Source organism: Camelina sativa, chromosome 20 (assembly GCF_030686135.1).
Source record: "Camelina sativa cultivar CO46 ecotype springtype chromosome 20, ASM3068613v1".
Lineage (NCBI taxonomy): Eukaryota > Viridiplantae > Streptophyta > Magnoliopsida > Brassicales > Brassicaceae > Camelina > Camelina sativa.
Genome location: NC_141899.1, coordinates 11,010,495 through 11,023,829, shown reverse-complemented (window position 1 = coordinate 11,023,829; position 13,335 = coordinate 11,010,495). Strand labels below are relative to the sequence as shown.

Here is a 13,335-nt window from a genome sequence, read left to right as displayed (position 1 = left end):
TAATCTCAATCTCTTTCAGTACAACAACTTTTTTGGTGAATAACATAACTATTTACTACAATTCTGCATGCATTAGATGGAAAATAAAAACTAGATAACTACTGGCTGTCTTTTAGTCAAATAAAGCTCAAATTTTTTAAAATTGGTACATGTACTAGTCGCTCTACACATTTTCTTTGACGGCATCTACTAAAAGAAACCTATCGATTTTAAACCACGGCTAGAAAAAAAAGGTATATATTCTCCTTTCTGCTTCTTTTTCATTTATATTTACTTAAGTTTCTCGAATTAATGTATTTTAGTTTCCTTAAACCTCTGTACTAATTAGGTTATAAGAATATAGTATGAGATCCTCGATTTAGGCATGAATCAAGACAAACTAAAGTTACCATTTTCTGTAAACGTTTGACTAGTTAGTTTGAACATATCTCGTATGTATGTACGTAGTAGACCATTGTTTTGTTTCTCGGAATAAACGGATAATGGGTGATGATCGTATATGGTAATACTCTATATATTCAATTAATTCGTGTTTATATCATTTGTGTACTTTCACATATACTAGTTATATTTCAAAAATGGTAAAAATTTCAAGAATCAAAAATATCTTCTTAAGTTACAGGGTACCGTCTCTTTTCACTAAATCGAATCTAGTAAAATTTTCAATCTGTTATAATGTGAGCGGTAGAATATTAATATTTGCATCATATATGCAAAAAAAAAAAAAAAAAAGAAAAGAAAAAGAAAAAACATTTAAAAGAGCATTTGTTGATCTTCATAAAGGTGGGTCCCACTGTACTTGCAGACAAAGGCTTTTAACAGAAGACTAGTGTCATATGGATTCTCTTCCATGAATTTCCCAAAATACCCCTACTCCCAAAACAGAAAGTTAAAAAAAAAAAACATTTGTTGTGTTTTAATATATCAAACCTTTTAAATTTCTGCATAATTTTCATTATCAATTTTGAAATCAATCAATTACAAAATCTTCTGTTGAGATAAGAACCCTTTTGTTTTTATCGGGGAAGTCATGTTGCTAAGATTACTATACAAGACAAACACGAACACACAGTTTATCTCTTACCATTTACATTATTCTAAATATAGTAGTATCAGTTTAGCATGTCTTGTAGTGGATACAAAATTTTAGACTTCTTTTTCAGAGAACAGTCACTTTAAATATTTGCTTACACGAGAAAAAAAAAAAAAAAAGAAATCTTTTGTTGAGTAAGAGAGAGGACACTTTGGTCAATTACTGCCAAGTGCCCAACCATCCAAACAGACCCATTTACGGCAAAGTTTAATGAAAGAAAAAAACAATTCAGTTTTTGCTAAAATTGGGAGAGAAAAAAAACACACACACACACAGAGACACTGTTTAACTCTGAAGTAATATGTCTCATTTCTAATAATAATTTCGAGTTTTCTTACCAAAATAAAATTTCAGTAATATTGGGCAAGAAGAGCAGAGTATTTATATCACCCACGAGCCTTTGCTTCTTCTTCCTCCTTCATCACCTCTCTTTCTCTTTCTGTTCTCTTTCCGGAGACATTTGCCTAAATCTCATCATTATTTACAATCTCTACCTCAAAACAAAGCCTTGAGGGAAAGAAAAAAATGATCCAAGAGAAGAAACACATGTTGTTAGCCCTACTTATGTAAATCATAATTAAATCTTTAATGGTCAGATCAAACAAGCAAGAACCACGCGTCTCGGCTACTTACATCCGATCTCTCGTGAAGCAACAACTTCTTGCTCCTTCCACCACAACCACTATGACCACCACAACCACAACAACCGATGGAAGCGGTGGCGGCAGCGGCAAAACGCAATCGCAAACGCAAACGCACAAGAAACAAGTGAGGAGGCGACTCCATACTAGCCGTCCTTACCAAGAACGTCTCCTCAACATGGCTGAAGCTCGTAGAGAAATCGTCACCGCTTTAAAACAACACCGCGCTTCTATGAGACAAGCCTCGAGGATCCCACCGCCTCAACCACCGCCACCACCCCAGCCGCTTAATCTCTTCTCTCCGTCGCCACCTCCTCCTCCACCTCCGGATCCGTTTTCTTGGACGAATCCGTCTCTCAATTTCCTCCTCCCTAACCAACCCTTAGGGTTAAACCTAAACTTCCAAGATTTCAACGACTACATCCAAACCTCATCGACAACATCTTCATCTTCTTCCTCATCATCATCATCATCTTCCTCATCATCGTTTTTTCCGACTAATCCACACATCTACTCTTCCCCTTCACCTCCTCCCACCTTCACTACAGCCACCTCAGATTCAGCTCCTCAACCACCCTCTTCCTCCGCTGGAGAGAACAACGTGGGGACGTCAGCTTGGTGGTCAGAGCTCATGATGAAAACGGTGGAGGCGCCGGAGATTAAACCGGAGACGGAAGAAGTCGAAGATGACGTGTTCCCTAAGCTAAGTGACGTCATGGAGTTCCCTTCGTGGTTAAACCAAACTGAAGAAGAATTGTTTCACCCTTACAATCTCACTGATCATTACTCAATCCCTCACAATCCTCCCTTATCCTGGTAATTATATATTTTATTATTTGTATGCTAAATTAAATTATCTAATCTGTGTTCTTCCTCCGGAATCACCGGCGGTGAAAATTGCGGCGGTTCTTTGCATAAACTTCAGTGATTGAGTTTTGAGACAGAACACATAAAAAAAAAAACAGAATCATTTTTTGTTTCTTTTTGATAATTAAAATTCAACTTATTGATTAAACAATATGAGAAAACTTGTGGTATGAGAAGGATCCACATCGGTTTATTGCATGATCTGAAGCTGTCCGTTGTTTTTTTTTTGTGGTTATGGTCCAATCCAATGATAATATCGCCGACATCTATCAAACACTATCCTTACCCCATTTTTCTGAAACTGTCCCAAAACCGTCTTGACGTCATCCAATATATAATTATATATTCTTGTTATGTGAATTATATCATTGCTTGTATTATTCAAGTTTGGTTGCTTGGTATCTTAGTGTTCTTCATCATATTTTGTGGTAACATTATTGATGTGTGTTATATTGTAATTTACAGTATGGAGATTGGAGAGATTGAAGGCATGGATGGAGAAGACTGGCTTGCTTGAACCACAAAAGATTGATTACTGTTTACTTTTTTTTTCGCAGACATGATGAATCAACTCTTTGGTTCTTTTCTTATTTTTACCTTATTTTATTTGTTTTCTTATAAATTTTTCTTTTTGTTCGGAGACATTTTGAATCTTTTTAAAAAATAACATGAAGCCTGCGGAGAGAAAATGTTCGATTTGGCAAAGTCACATGATGATTATTGCAATAAACTTTTCTTTTTCTTCTTCTTCTATCATTAATTTTATTTTGGTTTAAAACTTATTACTAATTTTTAATTTTTCTGTTCATATTTTTTTTTTTTTTTTTGGGATCCACTGTTCTTGATAGTCTGGTTGATTTCAATTGTCATCATAAAGAGTTTTCACAATCATGTTACAGCTATAATAGGTTTCCCCCTCCCTCACCTATACGCGCATGTTAAACAGTTGAACTTACACCATAGCTAGGTATCTATTTCTTTTTTGTCAATTTCAATCTTATTGTAAAATTGATGATACAAATGTGAATAGACTAGTTTTAATCCACCTACTCGGTATTGTGTACAATTCAGAGTTTCCTTCTTCTACGAGATTGGAGATTGTTTGAATAGAAACCCTATGAACCTTGTGAAGATAGTAATGTCAGGTTTTTACAAATACAAACGAAGAGGAAATCAGTTTCTTGCTCAGCAAATGATTTAGAGACCTTTCTCTAAACTTTGCTATGCTCTTCATATGCATCATTGACTTCATCAATGTCCATCTCATCATCATCTGTTCCCACATCATCATCATCTTTCTCAAATTTAACACTCAAACTTTCATCTCCTGAACCACTCTCCAGCAGTTCTCTTTCTTGCATGTCCAAAGTATCACTATAAGTTGGTATATCTCTCTTCCTTCCTCTGTACCCCGTAAACTTCAGCAACTTCTCTTTCCAAAGTATCAAAGGACACTTGTCAATCAGCTCTGGCCCTTCGTAACCTTCTGTCAAGAACACACTGAATCTCTTCCCTCTCTCAGAGACATAGAAGATACCACAATGCTTCAGAAAAATCCTCATCAGTTTCTGCGGCATCACAAACTCCCTCCTGAAATGTGTCAGATGATCCGTCACCAATCTCTTCTCAAGTGTAAAGCTAAGCAGTTCGTGCATAACCGCGATTGCCCGTTTGTCGAATTCCTTCGAACCAGCTTCGAGACCACGTGCATCAGCATAAGGAGACAGGTAAGTTCGTTTCTGAAAATGTTCAATCTTCCCTCTGTACCTGTACATTTTCTTGTATGACGGAGGAAACTTCATGGGGAAAGCCAGTGAAAGCATACCTGGCTTGTGATCGTTTTCCTCAGTTAAACCTAGAGTCTTCTTCTCCAACTCTGTGACAGCCCAAGCAGGGTTCCATGAAACAAGCTCAAGATACTCCTCATCTCCAAGTTTCACAACTTTAAAATGCTGAGGAAACTTGTTGACCCAGTCTATCCTAAAATCAAGAGGCAACCCAAAATCCCTCCGGAAATGAACTATCTTATCCAAAGGAAGCTTCTTATCAACAGACATCATCAAACACCTTGTCACATGTTCTGCAGCCTTGTCTCCATTCTCCTCAAGTAACTTGTCATGCTCTTCCAACAAGTCTTCCCCTTCATCTGTCAATCCACACCACAAGACCCCTCTCTGATCTTTGTACAACTCAAACAACTTAGGAGACTTTCTAATGAAATCACTGATCTTATGGGGTTTAGGCAAATTAATCTGTCTTCTATACTGCTCCAACGACCTGACGGTAATGATCATATCTCGCTCACCCTTCAACACCTCCATCAAGAAAATCACTTTGGAAGCTATTTTCCATTTCTCAGTAGCTATCTCGAGCTCTTGGACTCTCTTTTCCCTACTCCTATCTTGAACACGCTTGCTGCTGGTCATGAACCTCACCCATAGCCGTCCGAAAGAAGACTCTCCGGATAAAACGTTCCTTTCAGGCATTATCGCAAACATGTTATGGGCATTCACGTAGAATCGTAGCCTACATCGTAACCCTTCCATCAAAGCTTCACCTTTAAGCACCTAAACAACAACAACCATCAAAGCCTCAGTTTTTTGGCATCTCCCGATCGACTTAAACACGATAAGATCGATGATTAAGATTATTTACATTAAACCGTGAAACTAGTCTTTCAGATGCCATGCGTTATAAATAATAAATGTACAAATTGAAAGATACAGTACCTTAAACTATACGGCGGAGAAGTAATAGAGTCTGAAGGTAAAGCGGCGAGGTGAAAAACGGAGGGAAAAAGCCATGCGACGGAGGTCCGACGGCGACGAGAAGACAAGGCAGAAGAAGATGCTTAGTGTCTGTGTCTTCTTCTTTCTTGTAAATGAGCCCAATAAAGCCCATTAAGCTCTTATTTGGGCTTTTCCATTTGAGTCTGAAAAATCCACTGTTGTCAATTTGTCATCATTGTTGACAGTTAACATTATAAGTTTATAACGATGGGAATGGGACCATATAAACGATTGATTGTGTTTGTATTATAGATTTTTTTTAGTTTTCTGAAAAAAATGTTTGTTTTGTAGTTGTTAATGACAATGCCATATTTCGATTTTTGGTCGTTAATTCAAAATTTGAAACGTTAATTTTTACTGTTATTATAATTTTAAAATCATCACTCGAGTTTCTCTAATATGTAGTTAAAACCTGGAGTATTGTTGAATCAACAATTGTAAAATAAATAAAATTCAGTTGTTGTTAGTCGTTAGTCGTTTTGTTATTGACAACTAGTAAACAAATTAGTAATAAAATGTCTGGTTAATCGTTTTATCCAACGTCTGTTCTATAGCCGCTGAATACAAACCTAATTTTTTATTAAAAAAAAAAAACATAATGGATGATTAAGAAAGAAGTTGGGAAGGATCCAAATTCATTCCTTCACAAGTGTAGCTTTCATGAAACGTGTTACAATACTATGATAGGATGTTGACCAAACACATGTCTATCTATCAATTTATCTAATATTAAATATAAAATAATTTAAAGTCCTAAAATTTCATTCTATGGCACAAGGGGACTACAAATGTACCAAACCATCCACTTTATATTTTACATGATACCTTTCACTTTTGGAAAAGATATTTAAAAGAGAGTTATCAATTATACTAACACCATTTGATCTACCCCAGTTATATAGTTATATAGTTAATTGCTTCAACAACTTTTATAATTAACACTACAAGAAAACAAGCAATTAGCGACTGCACTATTAGTCACTATTTAGTCGCTAAACGGTATATTACGACTAAATAGCGACTAAAACTAATAGTCGTAAATCGAGAGTCGCTAAAATAAATAGTCGTAAAATTAGTCGCCAAATAGCGACTACATTACGACTATTTTGCATAGTCGTAAATTTAGTCGTAATGTAGTCACTAAATTTAGCGACTACGCTACGACTATTTTGCGACTACACAAAATAGTCATAATATAGTCACTAAATTTAGTGACTAATTGACGACTAATTTAAAAAATATTGTATTTATACAGCAATTTATATATACTATTTTAATATATATATATATATTAATTATTTTTAAACATATATAAGTTATTGAATAACGGTTTGTTTTTGGAATGAATTGATATTAAAAATAAATACTATATTTATTATTATGAAACCATGATATTAAAAAAACTGTATTACAAAATAAAACTAAAAACATAATTAAATATAAGAATACATCATACTACTAAAAAAGAAAGTAAATATTGGAGGTATCTTGGGGTAATGCAGAAACATCAAGGAGGTTACTTTGCTTTCCCATATGAGAAGTCTTTTGCTTTTGAGATGAATGTTAAAGATTTTGACCTGAAGCAAACTGCAGAGACGAGACAAGGAGAAAGGAAGCTGAGCTGATGGAAGCATCTCTTAAGGAACTTAAGGCGAGGGAGAATGAGCTCAGGTTGCTTAATGACACCATCAGAGAGAAATCAGCTGAACTGGAGAAAAAAGAAGTTTGCTTACATATACCTAAACTGGATTTAACAAACACAAACGAGGGAGAATGAGCTCAGGCTGCTTACATACCTTGAAGCGAGGGAGAATGAGCTCAGGTTGCTAACATATACCTCCTAAACTGGATTCAACAAACCCAAACAACTTTGAGTCTATATGGTCACATGAATTCTCTTATGAACTGGATTCTCTTGGACTTAGCTCAAGCAAATATACCTTAGCCTTGGAGCCAACATGAGAAGGACGGAATATAAATTGCCTATTCAGGTTACTGACTTGAATAGTGTCCATGTCAATCTGTAACACAAGGGAATCCAAACTGTTAGATGCGAAAATTGATCTTTGTAGATTCTTGACAGGTTGAATACAACGAAGGGTGCTGCATTGGTTTAAACATGAGAGCCCTATGATAAACGGAAGAAAATAGTTTGGTCCTCATCCTGACGCGAATGCTCTTCCACGTTAAGCCTTATAAGTTAAAAAAACGCCCATAAGAGCTCATAGAAATCTGGGTAACTGTTTGCAAAAAAGGCAGTGTTTTACCCTACTTACAGTTCTTCTCTATGCAATGGTACAGACAGGAACTGCAGGAGGACTTTAAATAGTAGATCATCCTACAATTAAATATAGAGAAGATATAATAGAGATCTACTGTATGGTGTTAAACTAAAGCCCCAAAAACGAATGACAGATACAGAAGGATAAACTAAAACCTCATGCATGAACAACCGGACGAAGGATGTGGAAAAGACAACACTCTTCTTGGTAAGAACCTCCACCAAAGGCTTGTTGACCTTATCCGCTCATACTTTCCATCTCCATTGACCTAAATAAGAACTAGTTTGAGTAAGTAACATCGCTGATGTAGTTGCAAACAAAAACCATAGTTATATAATCAACAATGTTAAAAAAAATCTCATGACCCACAATATTAAGACATCTGACCTTGGCTTGGCTTGATTGTGAATTTTAGTCTTTGAAGAGAATGAGAGCTGAGGAACGGCGATTGAGGAAGGAGGAGAAGAAGATTGTGAATGTTAGTCATCACACCTCCATTAGAATTCGTCACATCACCAACCAACTCACACAGCTCCCCATCGTTTCTCACCGCAAGCTGAAAGTGAAGTGACACAATCATAGTCTTCTTGTTATCCCTCTCTGTGTTTCCAGTCAATTCCATAACTTACACAGATCTAATTTACAAAAAAAAAAAAAAAACCCCTTTCAAATTAGGGTTTTATGAAACCCCGTTCAAATTAGGGTTTTATGAATTTGAAGGTCAAAATAACTGAGAGAGAAGGGGTAATTACCTCGGCGGCTAGCTAAATCCAAGCTACGACACCAACACGTTCGGCGTACTCGTCCTTCTTACGAAATCGAGCTAATCGGCCAATGGGGAACAGGAGACCGGCTGTACTGCTTTTTAGTTGTCGCCTTCTTAGCAAGGCGAGATCCAATCATCGCCGATCTCGAACCCACCAGCAACAAGCTCGCTCATAGTCGGAATTTCAAAGGGTGAATTTGGATTCTGTGAGAGAGAGAGAGAGAGAGAGAGAGAGAGAGAGATGAATTACGGCAGAAGAAGAAGCACAAAAATAGAAAAGGCTTTGAAGAATTTTAGGCCCATATTTCATTTTCCCTCTATATTATAAATCTTTCAATGTAAATTTTAGATTATTTTCAATTTTGAAGTATGAGTATAAAGTTCAAGGTTTAGAGTTTATAACATGGTTTGGGATTTAAGTTTTAGAAATTTGGAACTAGAAAATTATATATATATATATATTGAATTGTTGGTTAAAGATTTAAATTTATAAGTTAGTAGGTTTTTTAAAACTTATTTTTTGTAAAGAAAATATGTAAATAGTTTTAAATATTAGTTTTATGGTTTATGAATTAATTTCTATGATCAAGAATTTAAAGTTCAAGATTTAGAGTTTATGATTTAGGTTTTGGAGTTTGGTTAATGGTTTTGGGTATAGGGTTTAGGGTTAAGATTTAAGATTTGTGATAGATTAATTTTCTTATAAGTTCTAAAGCTTGGTTTATGTATATATAATAATAATTATGTTTTAGTTTTATGGTTTATGAATTAATTTCTAAGATTAAAAATTGAAAGTTAAAAATTTAGAGTTTATGATTTAAGTTTTGGAGTTTGGTTAAAGTTTAAAACTAAATTTTAAATTTTTTAATTTTCTTAAATAGCGACTGATATGCAACTTTTTACCGACCTTTACCTTGAGTCACATATTAGTCGCTAAATTGGTGACTATTTAGTGACTACTTGTTCTGGTATGCGATATAGTCATAAAATAGTCGCTAAATTGGTGACTATTTGTTTCGATATGCAATATAGTCATAAAATAGTCGCTAAATTACGACTAATATACCGACTATTATATGTAGTCACAAAAAGGCGACTAATATACGACCAAATATTTATAGTCGTAAAATAGTCACCCAATAGTCATTAGATAGTCACCAAAAATAACGACTACATATGTAGTCACCAATTGTAGTCGTAAAAACCATGTTTTCTTGTAGTGTAAAACGGTTTATAAATCCAAACCGGAAGAACAAGGCATACATAAACTAATATTTAATCGGCATATATAATCGAGCTTTACGTGTTAACATATCCGTTTAAAAGTTTAAATTGCAATATATGTGATGGAGAAAGCATAACAATCTACTTTAACCGGGTCAGAACAGTCTGTTGCAAATGCTAATGCTATCGTCGTCTTTTGTTGGTTGATCATATGTAATTGCAGACTTTGCAGTTGTTTAATTATGTCATTGTTTTGAATTATTTATCTTAGTCACATGTCAATGCTCATAAATAAGTTCGTCGTTTGTAAAATCTTCACATCATATTCATATATATTGGGTCACCAATTTGAAAGGTTTGTTTTGATCATTTAAATCTGTGGTCGACAAAAAAAAGGAAAAAATAAATAGTTGATAAATTAAGTCATGGTCTCTCTATATACGTTATATACACGTTATTAGTCGTACTACTAAGGTTTTGGATACAAACAAGCAACCAAAAACAAAAAACGGTGACTGCCTCGCCCCCGATATCACATTTTTAAGATGATCTATCAAAATGGTATTGTGGTACTATTAACTCAATTATACCGGTTTCAATTGGACTTATATGCCATATGCCTTGTTTTTGCTCAAAAGAAAATATTAAAAAAGGCGAATATGCCTTGTGAGACTGAAGCAAAAAAAAAAAAAACGTTCAAATAGAGAAAGAATGTAATTAAAAGAAACAGATACATTTGTAAATTGCCACATTACTTGGCATCGGTATAACTCGTTTAATAAAAAGACATTTTAAGCTAGTTTTGAAGATCATGATTGCCAAAATACTTTGATTTAGTAGTCATGATCAGAAAAGTTACATAAATGAAAAAAAATTGTTTTCAAATCACTCGATCAAATTTGTGGAAATACTGTAATTAGCTTTTAACAAAAAAGGAATTATGGTAAAACTTAAAAACTAGGAAAGTCTATAAACAACTCTAACGATTATTTCCTTAAGAACTTTCAATTTTTAAGATGTAAAAACGTTTTTTGGTTTGAATAAATTTTACATTCAATTTTTTTTTTGGTAGTTGTAATGTTGTATTCATTTTAAATTTTCAAATTTGAGATTTTAAAAAAACTAGTAATAAGTAAAACTCATATTTAAATAATAAGAAGTGAAAAAGATTAATATTCCTTCCGTTTCAAAACATAATATATTTTAGAGAAATATTTTGTTTCATAATATAGGATGTTTTAAAATTTTTATGCAACTTTTAGATTAGTTTGATATTTTATATTATGCAGTATATTGTTTCTGATTTGTTGAACTTGTTAAAAATAAAACTTTTTAATTTGCGTGCTTTAGTTTAAACATCCTATATTTTGCAACGGATGGAGTATATTATTAACGCACTGATTAAGTGGTTTAGTAAAAAAAAAAAAAAAAGGTAAAATAAGTTAGCACGTGTGGAATAATAAAACGTGATATCACTAACAAGGCATCCGCGTTGCCACGTAAGCCATCTTCTTCTTCAACAACGCGCATACAATCTGCGACCTTCTTCTTCTTCTTCTTCTTCTTCATATAACTGTACTTATCACACACTCATGTATATATACACTCACAAGCCGCCATTTTCACTATACTGTCATCTCCAAAACATACCTGAAGATACATACATACACAACTATTCCATCACTCACTCAACCTAAACAAAAACCCCATTTTATATATTATCCAACTCTAGATATGGAAGCTGCATCGCCCAAGTACACTGGTGTACGGAAGAGGAAGTGGGGTAAATGGGTGGCTGAGATACGTCTCCCCAACAGCCGTGAGAGGATCTGGCTCGGCTCCTTTGAATCAGCTGAGAAAGCGGCGCGTGCTTTCGACGCGGCTCTTTACTGTCTCCGTGGCCATGGAGCACGTTTTAACTTCCCAGACAATCCCCCGGTGATTCCCGGCGGTCGTTCTCTTACCCCGCAGCAGATTCAGGTCGTGGCGAGCCGTTTCGCCTGCGAGGAGGAGGAGGATCAGCTAGTACCACCGCAACCGTCTCCGCCACGTGGCGACCAAAAGACGGAGGAGGAGGAGGAGGAAGAGATAATTTCGGCACGTGGGGGAATGAGTGGTGGTAATGGTGGGCCTATGTTAGGGCAAGTTGAGCAAGGTAATAACAACAACGAGGGTACTAATAGTAGTAACGACACGTCGTCGTATTGGCCTTTTATATGGGAGAACGAGAATCTTGTAGGTCCTCAAACCTCGGGGGACTTCGGTTTTTTCACGGATGATGATTCAACCAATTTGTATTTTCCAACACAACAGCCGCAGCAACAGCTCTCGTCTGATTTTTACTATGACGATGGAGCTTGTGAAGATGATTTCTCTCATTACAGTATTAACCTTTGGAATTTCTGAGATCCAATTTTTTTCGTGATCTTGGAACATATATTCCTATATATTGATATTAATTCAATTTATGGATTTATTTCAAGATTTCAAAATGATCTTGAACCAGAATCTTCAGCTACCACCACCTAGAGGTGATGATGAATCATTGTTTGAAGCCTAGATATATATATGTCACAATGTAAGCATGGCCTCTTTGTTCTTCTTTATGGTGTAGTTAATTATTGCTAGACTTCATCATCTTATTCTTCTTCTTTTTCCTATCTTTTACTATACGGTATAGTCTATACCAATTTGCTTCACATTTTTTTTTCTTTTTTTTTCTTCTTCTTTGTATTTATTTGCTTTAATTTGTCCACACTGTAATTTCCTTCTCTTTTCTAAGATTTGCTTGCATATTTTTGTAACAAGCCAATCTTGACCCCCTATCTTTTGGTCTTAGATGGTTTTCAATTAATGTTCATATATATACAAAGGTTCCCTTTTCTATATATAAATTACTCACGTTTTTACGTGTGTGAAAATGTTGTTATATAAATAAAACTTGTACTAAAGACTCGATACAAATATCATATGATTGATGTTAATTAGTCCAACCAGTTCTTGAGGTGTCGTTTTAATACGGCTGAATTGTTAAAGTTATATTTGAAAACAGATGATTTACATCTTGTGGGGTCAACACAAATATAATCAAATTATGATTACGGATTTGGACTATATATAAGCCAAAAACAATAGCCTTCATAGCTAAGACAATAGATATTAGATGGATTAAATGAATGAACTACTGTGGCAAAGGTCGAAAATTGAGATAATTTTATACCGAATAAAGGACTTTGAAAGTACTTAAATAAGAGTGTTCTATGATGTTAACAGACCAAATCTAAAAAGATCCAAAACAAAGTCATAAAATCAACTTATTAAACGTTTAATTCGTGGTTTCTTTTTTCTTTTTTTGTATATACAGTTAGACGCAGTGAATTTATAAGCGTTCTTCACTTGATTGCAGTAGCATGATATGCTACAAAATAGTGTGGCAGCCTTTTTTTTTTTTTTAATATAAAGAATTTATTTGTTTAATGTTCGACCACATATACTACTAATCAATGTTCATACTTGGTGGTAAAGATACAAAGGTTACGTAGGCGTATACTAAATTGTTGTGTATTGTATGTGATTTGGCGGTTTTTAGTACTACTACTATGAACGACTCTCGTTGAGGGATGGTACTGGGAGCGGGAGGAGCAATGTGAAGCCCAATGGTCCCCAAATTTCA

At 34.8% G+C, this 13,335-nt stretch overlaps 2 protein-coding genes, 1 long non-coding RNA gene and 1 pseudogene across 17 annotated transcripts; 2 read left to right on the top strand and 2 right to left on the bottom strand.

The window, feature by feature from the left end:
* The first annotated feature begins 1,333 nt into the window (after positions 1-1,333).
* On the top strand, positions 1,334-3,345 carry LOC104773815 (protein AAL-toxin resistant 7-like). Its single transcript, XM_010498480.3, has 2 exons — positions 1,334-2,550; positions 3,067-3,345. Exons 1-2 carry the CDS (start codon positions 1,682-1,684, stop codon positions 3,116-3,118), a joined length of 921 nt encoding a protein of 306 aa, XP_010496782.1. The 5' UTR covers positions 1,334-1,681; the 3' UTR covers positions 3,119-3,345.
* A 230-nt stretch (positions 3,346-3,575) lies between these two features.
* LOC104773816 (protein WHAT'S THIS FACTOR 1 homolog, chloroplastic) lies at positions 3,576-5,484 on the bottom strand. Its single transcript, XM_010498482.3, has 2 exons — positions 5,331-5,484; positions 3,576-5,168 (listed from the first exon to the last, which is right to left on the bottom strand). The coding sequence occupies exon 2, from the start codon at positions 5,145-5,147 to the stop codon at positions 3,813-3,815; it is 1,335 nt and encodes a 444-aa protein (XP_010496784.1). The 5' UTR covers positions 5,148-5,168; positions 5,331-5,484; the 3' UTR covers positions 3,576-3,812.
* Positions 5,485-6,761: 1,277 nt separating this feature from the next.
* Positions 6,762-8,822, bottom strand: LOC147918709 (uncharacterized). Of its 14 annotated transcripts, none has more exons than XR_015593422.1 (7): positions 8,425-8,822; positions 8,060-8,307; positions 7,828-7,940; positions 7,667-7,728; positions 7,331-7,582; positions 7,187-7,235; positions 6,762-7,098 (listed from the first exon to the last, which is right to left on the bottom strand). It is a non-coding gene; the product is annotated as an uncharacterized LOC147918709 (long non-coding RNA). The 14 variants fall into 14 exon arrangements; XR_015593424.1 differs by having other exon boundaries at positions 8,060-8,228; positions 8,425-8,741; XR_015593427.1 differs by having other exon boundaries at positions 7,331-7,411; positions 7,658-7,728; positions 8,425-8,739.
* A 2,337-nt stretch (positions 8,823-11,159) lies between these two features.
* LOC104773817 (ethylene-responsive transcription factor ERF016 pseudogene) lies at positions 11,160-12,550 on the top strand (annotated as a pseudogene). The gene has a single exon (XR_015593421.1). The product of XR_015593421.1 is annotated as an ethylene-responsive transcription factor ERF016 pseudogene (transcript).
* Positions 12,551-13,335: the final 785 nt, after the last annotated feature.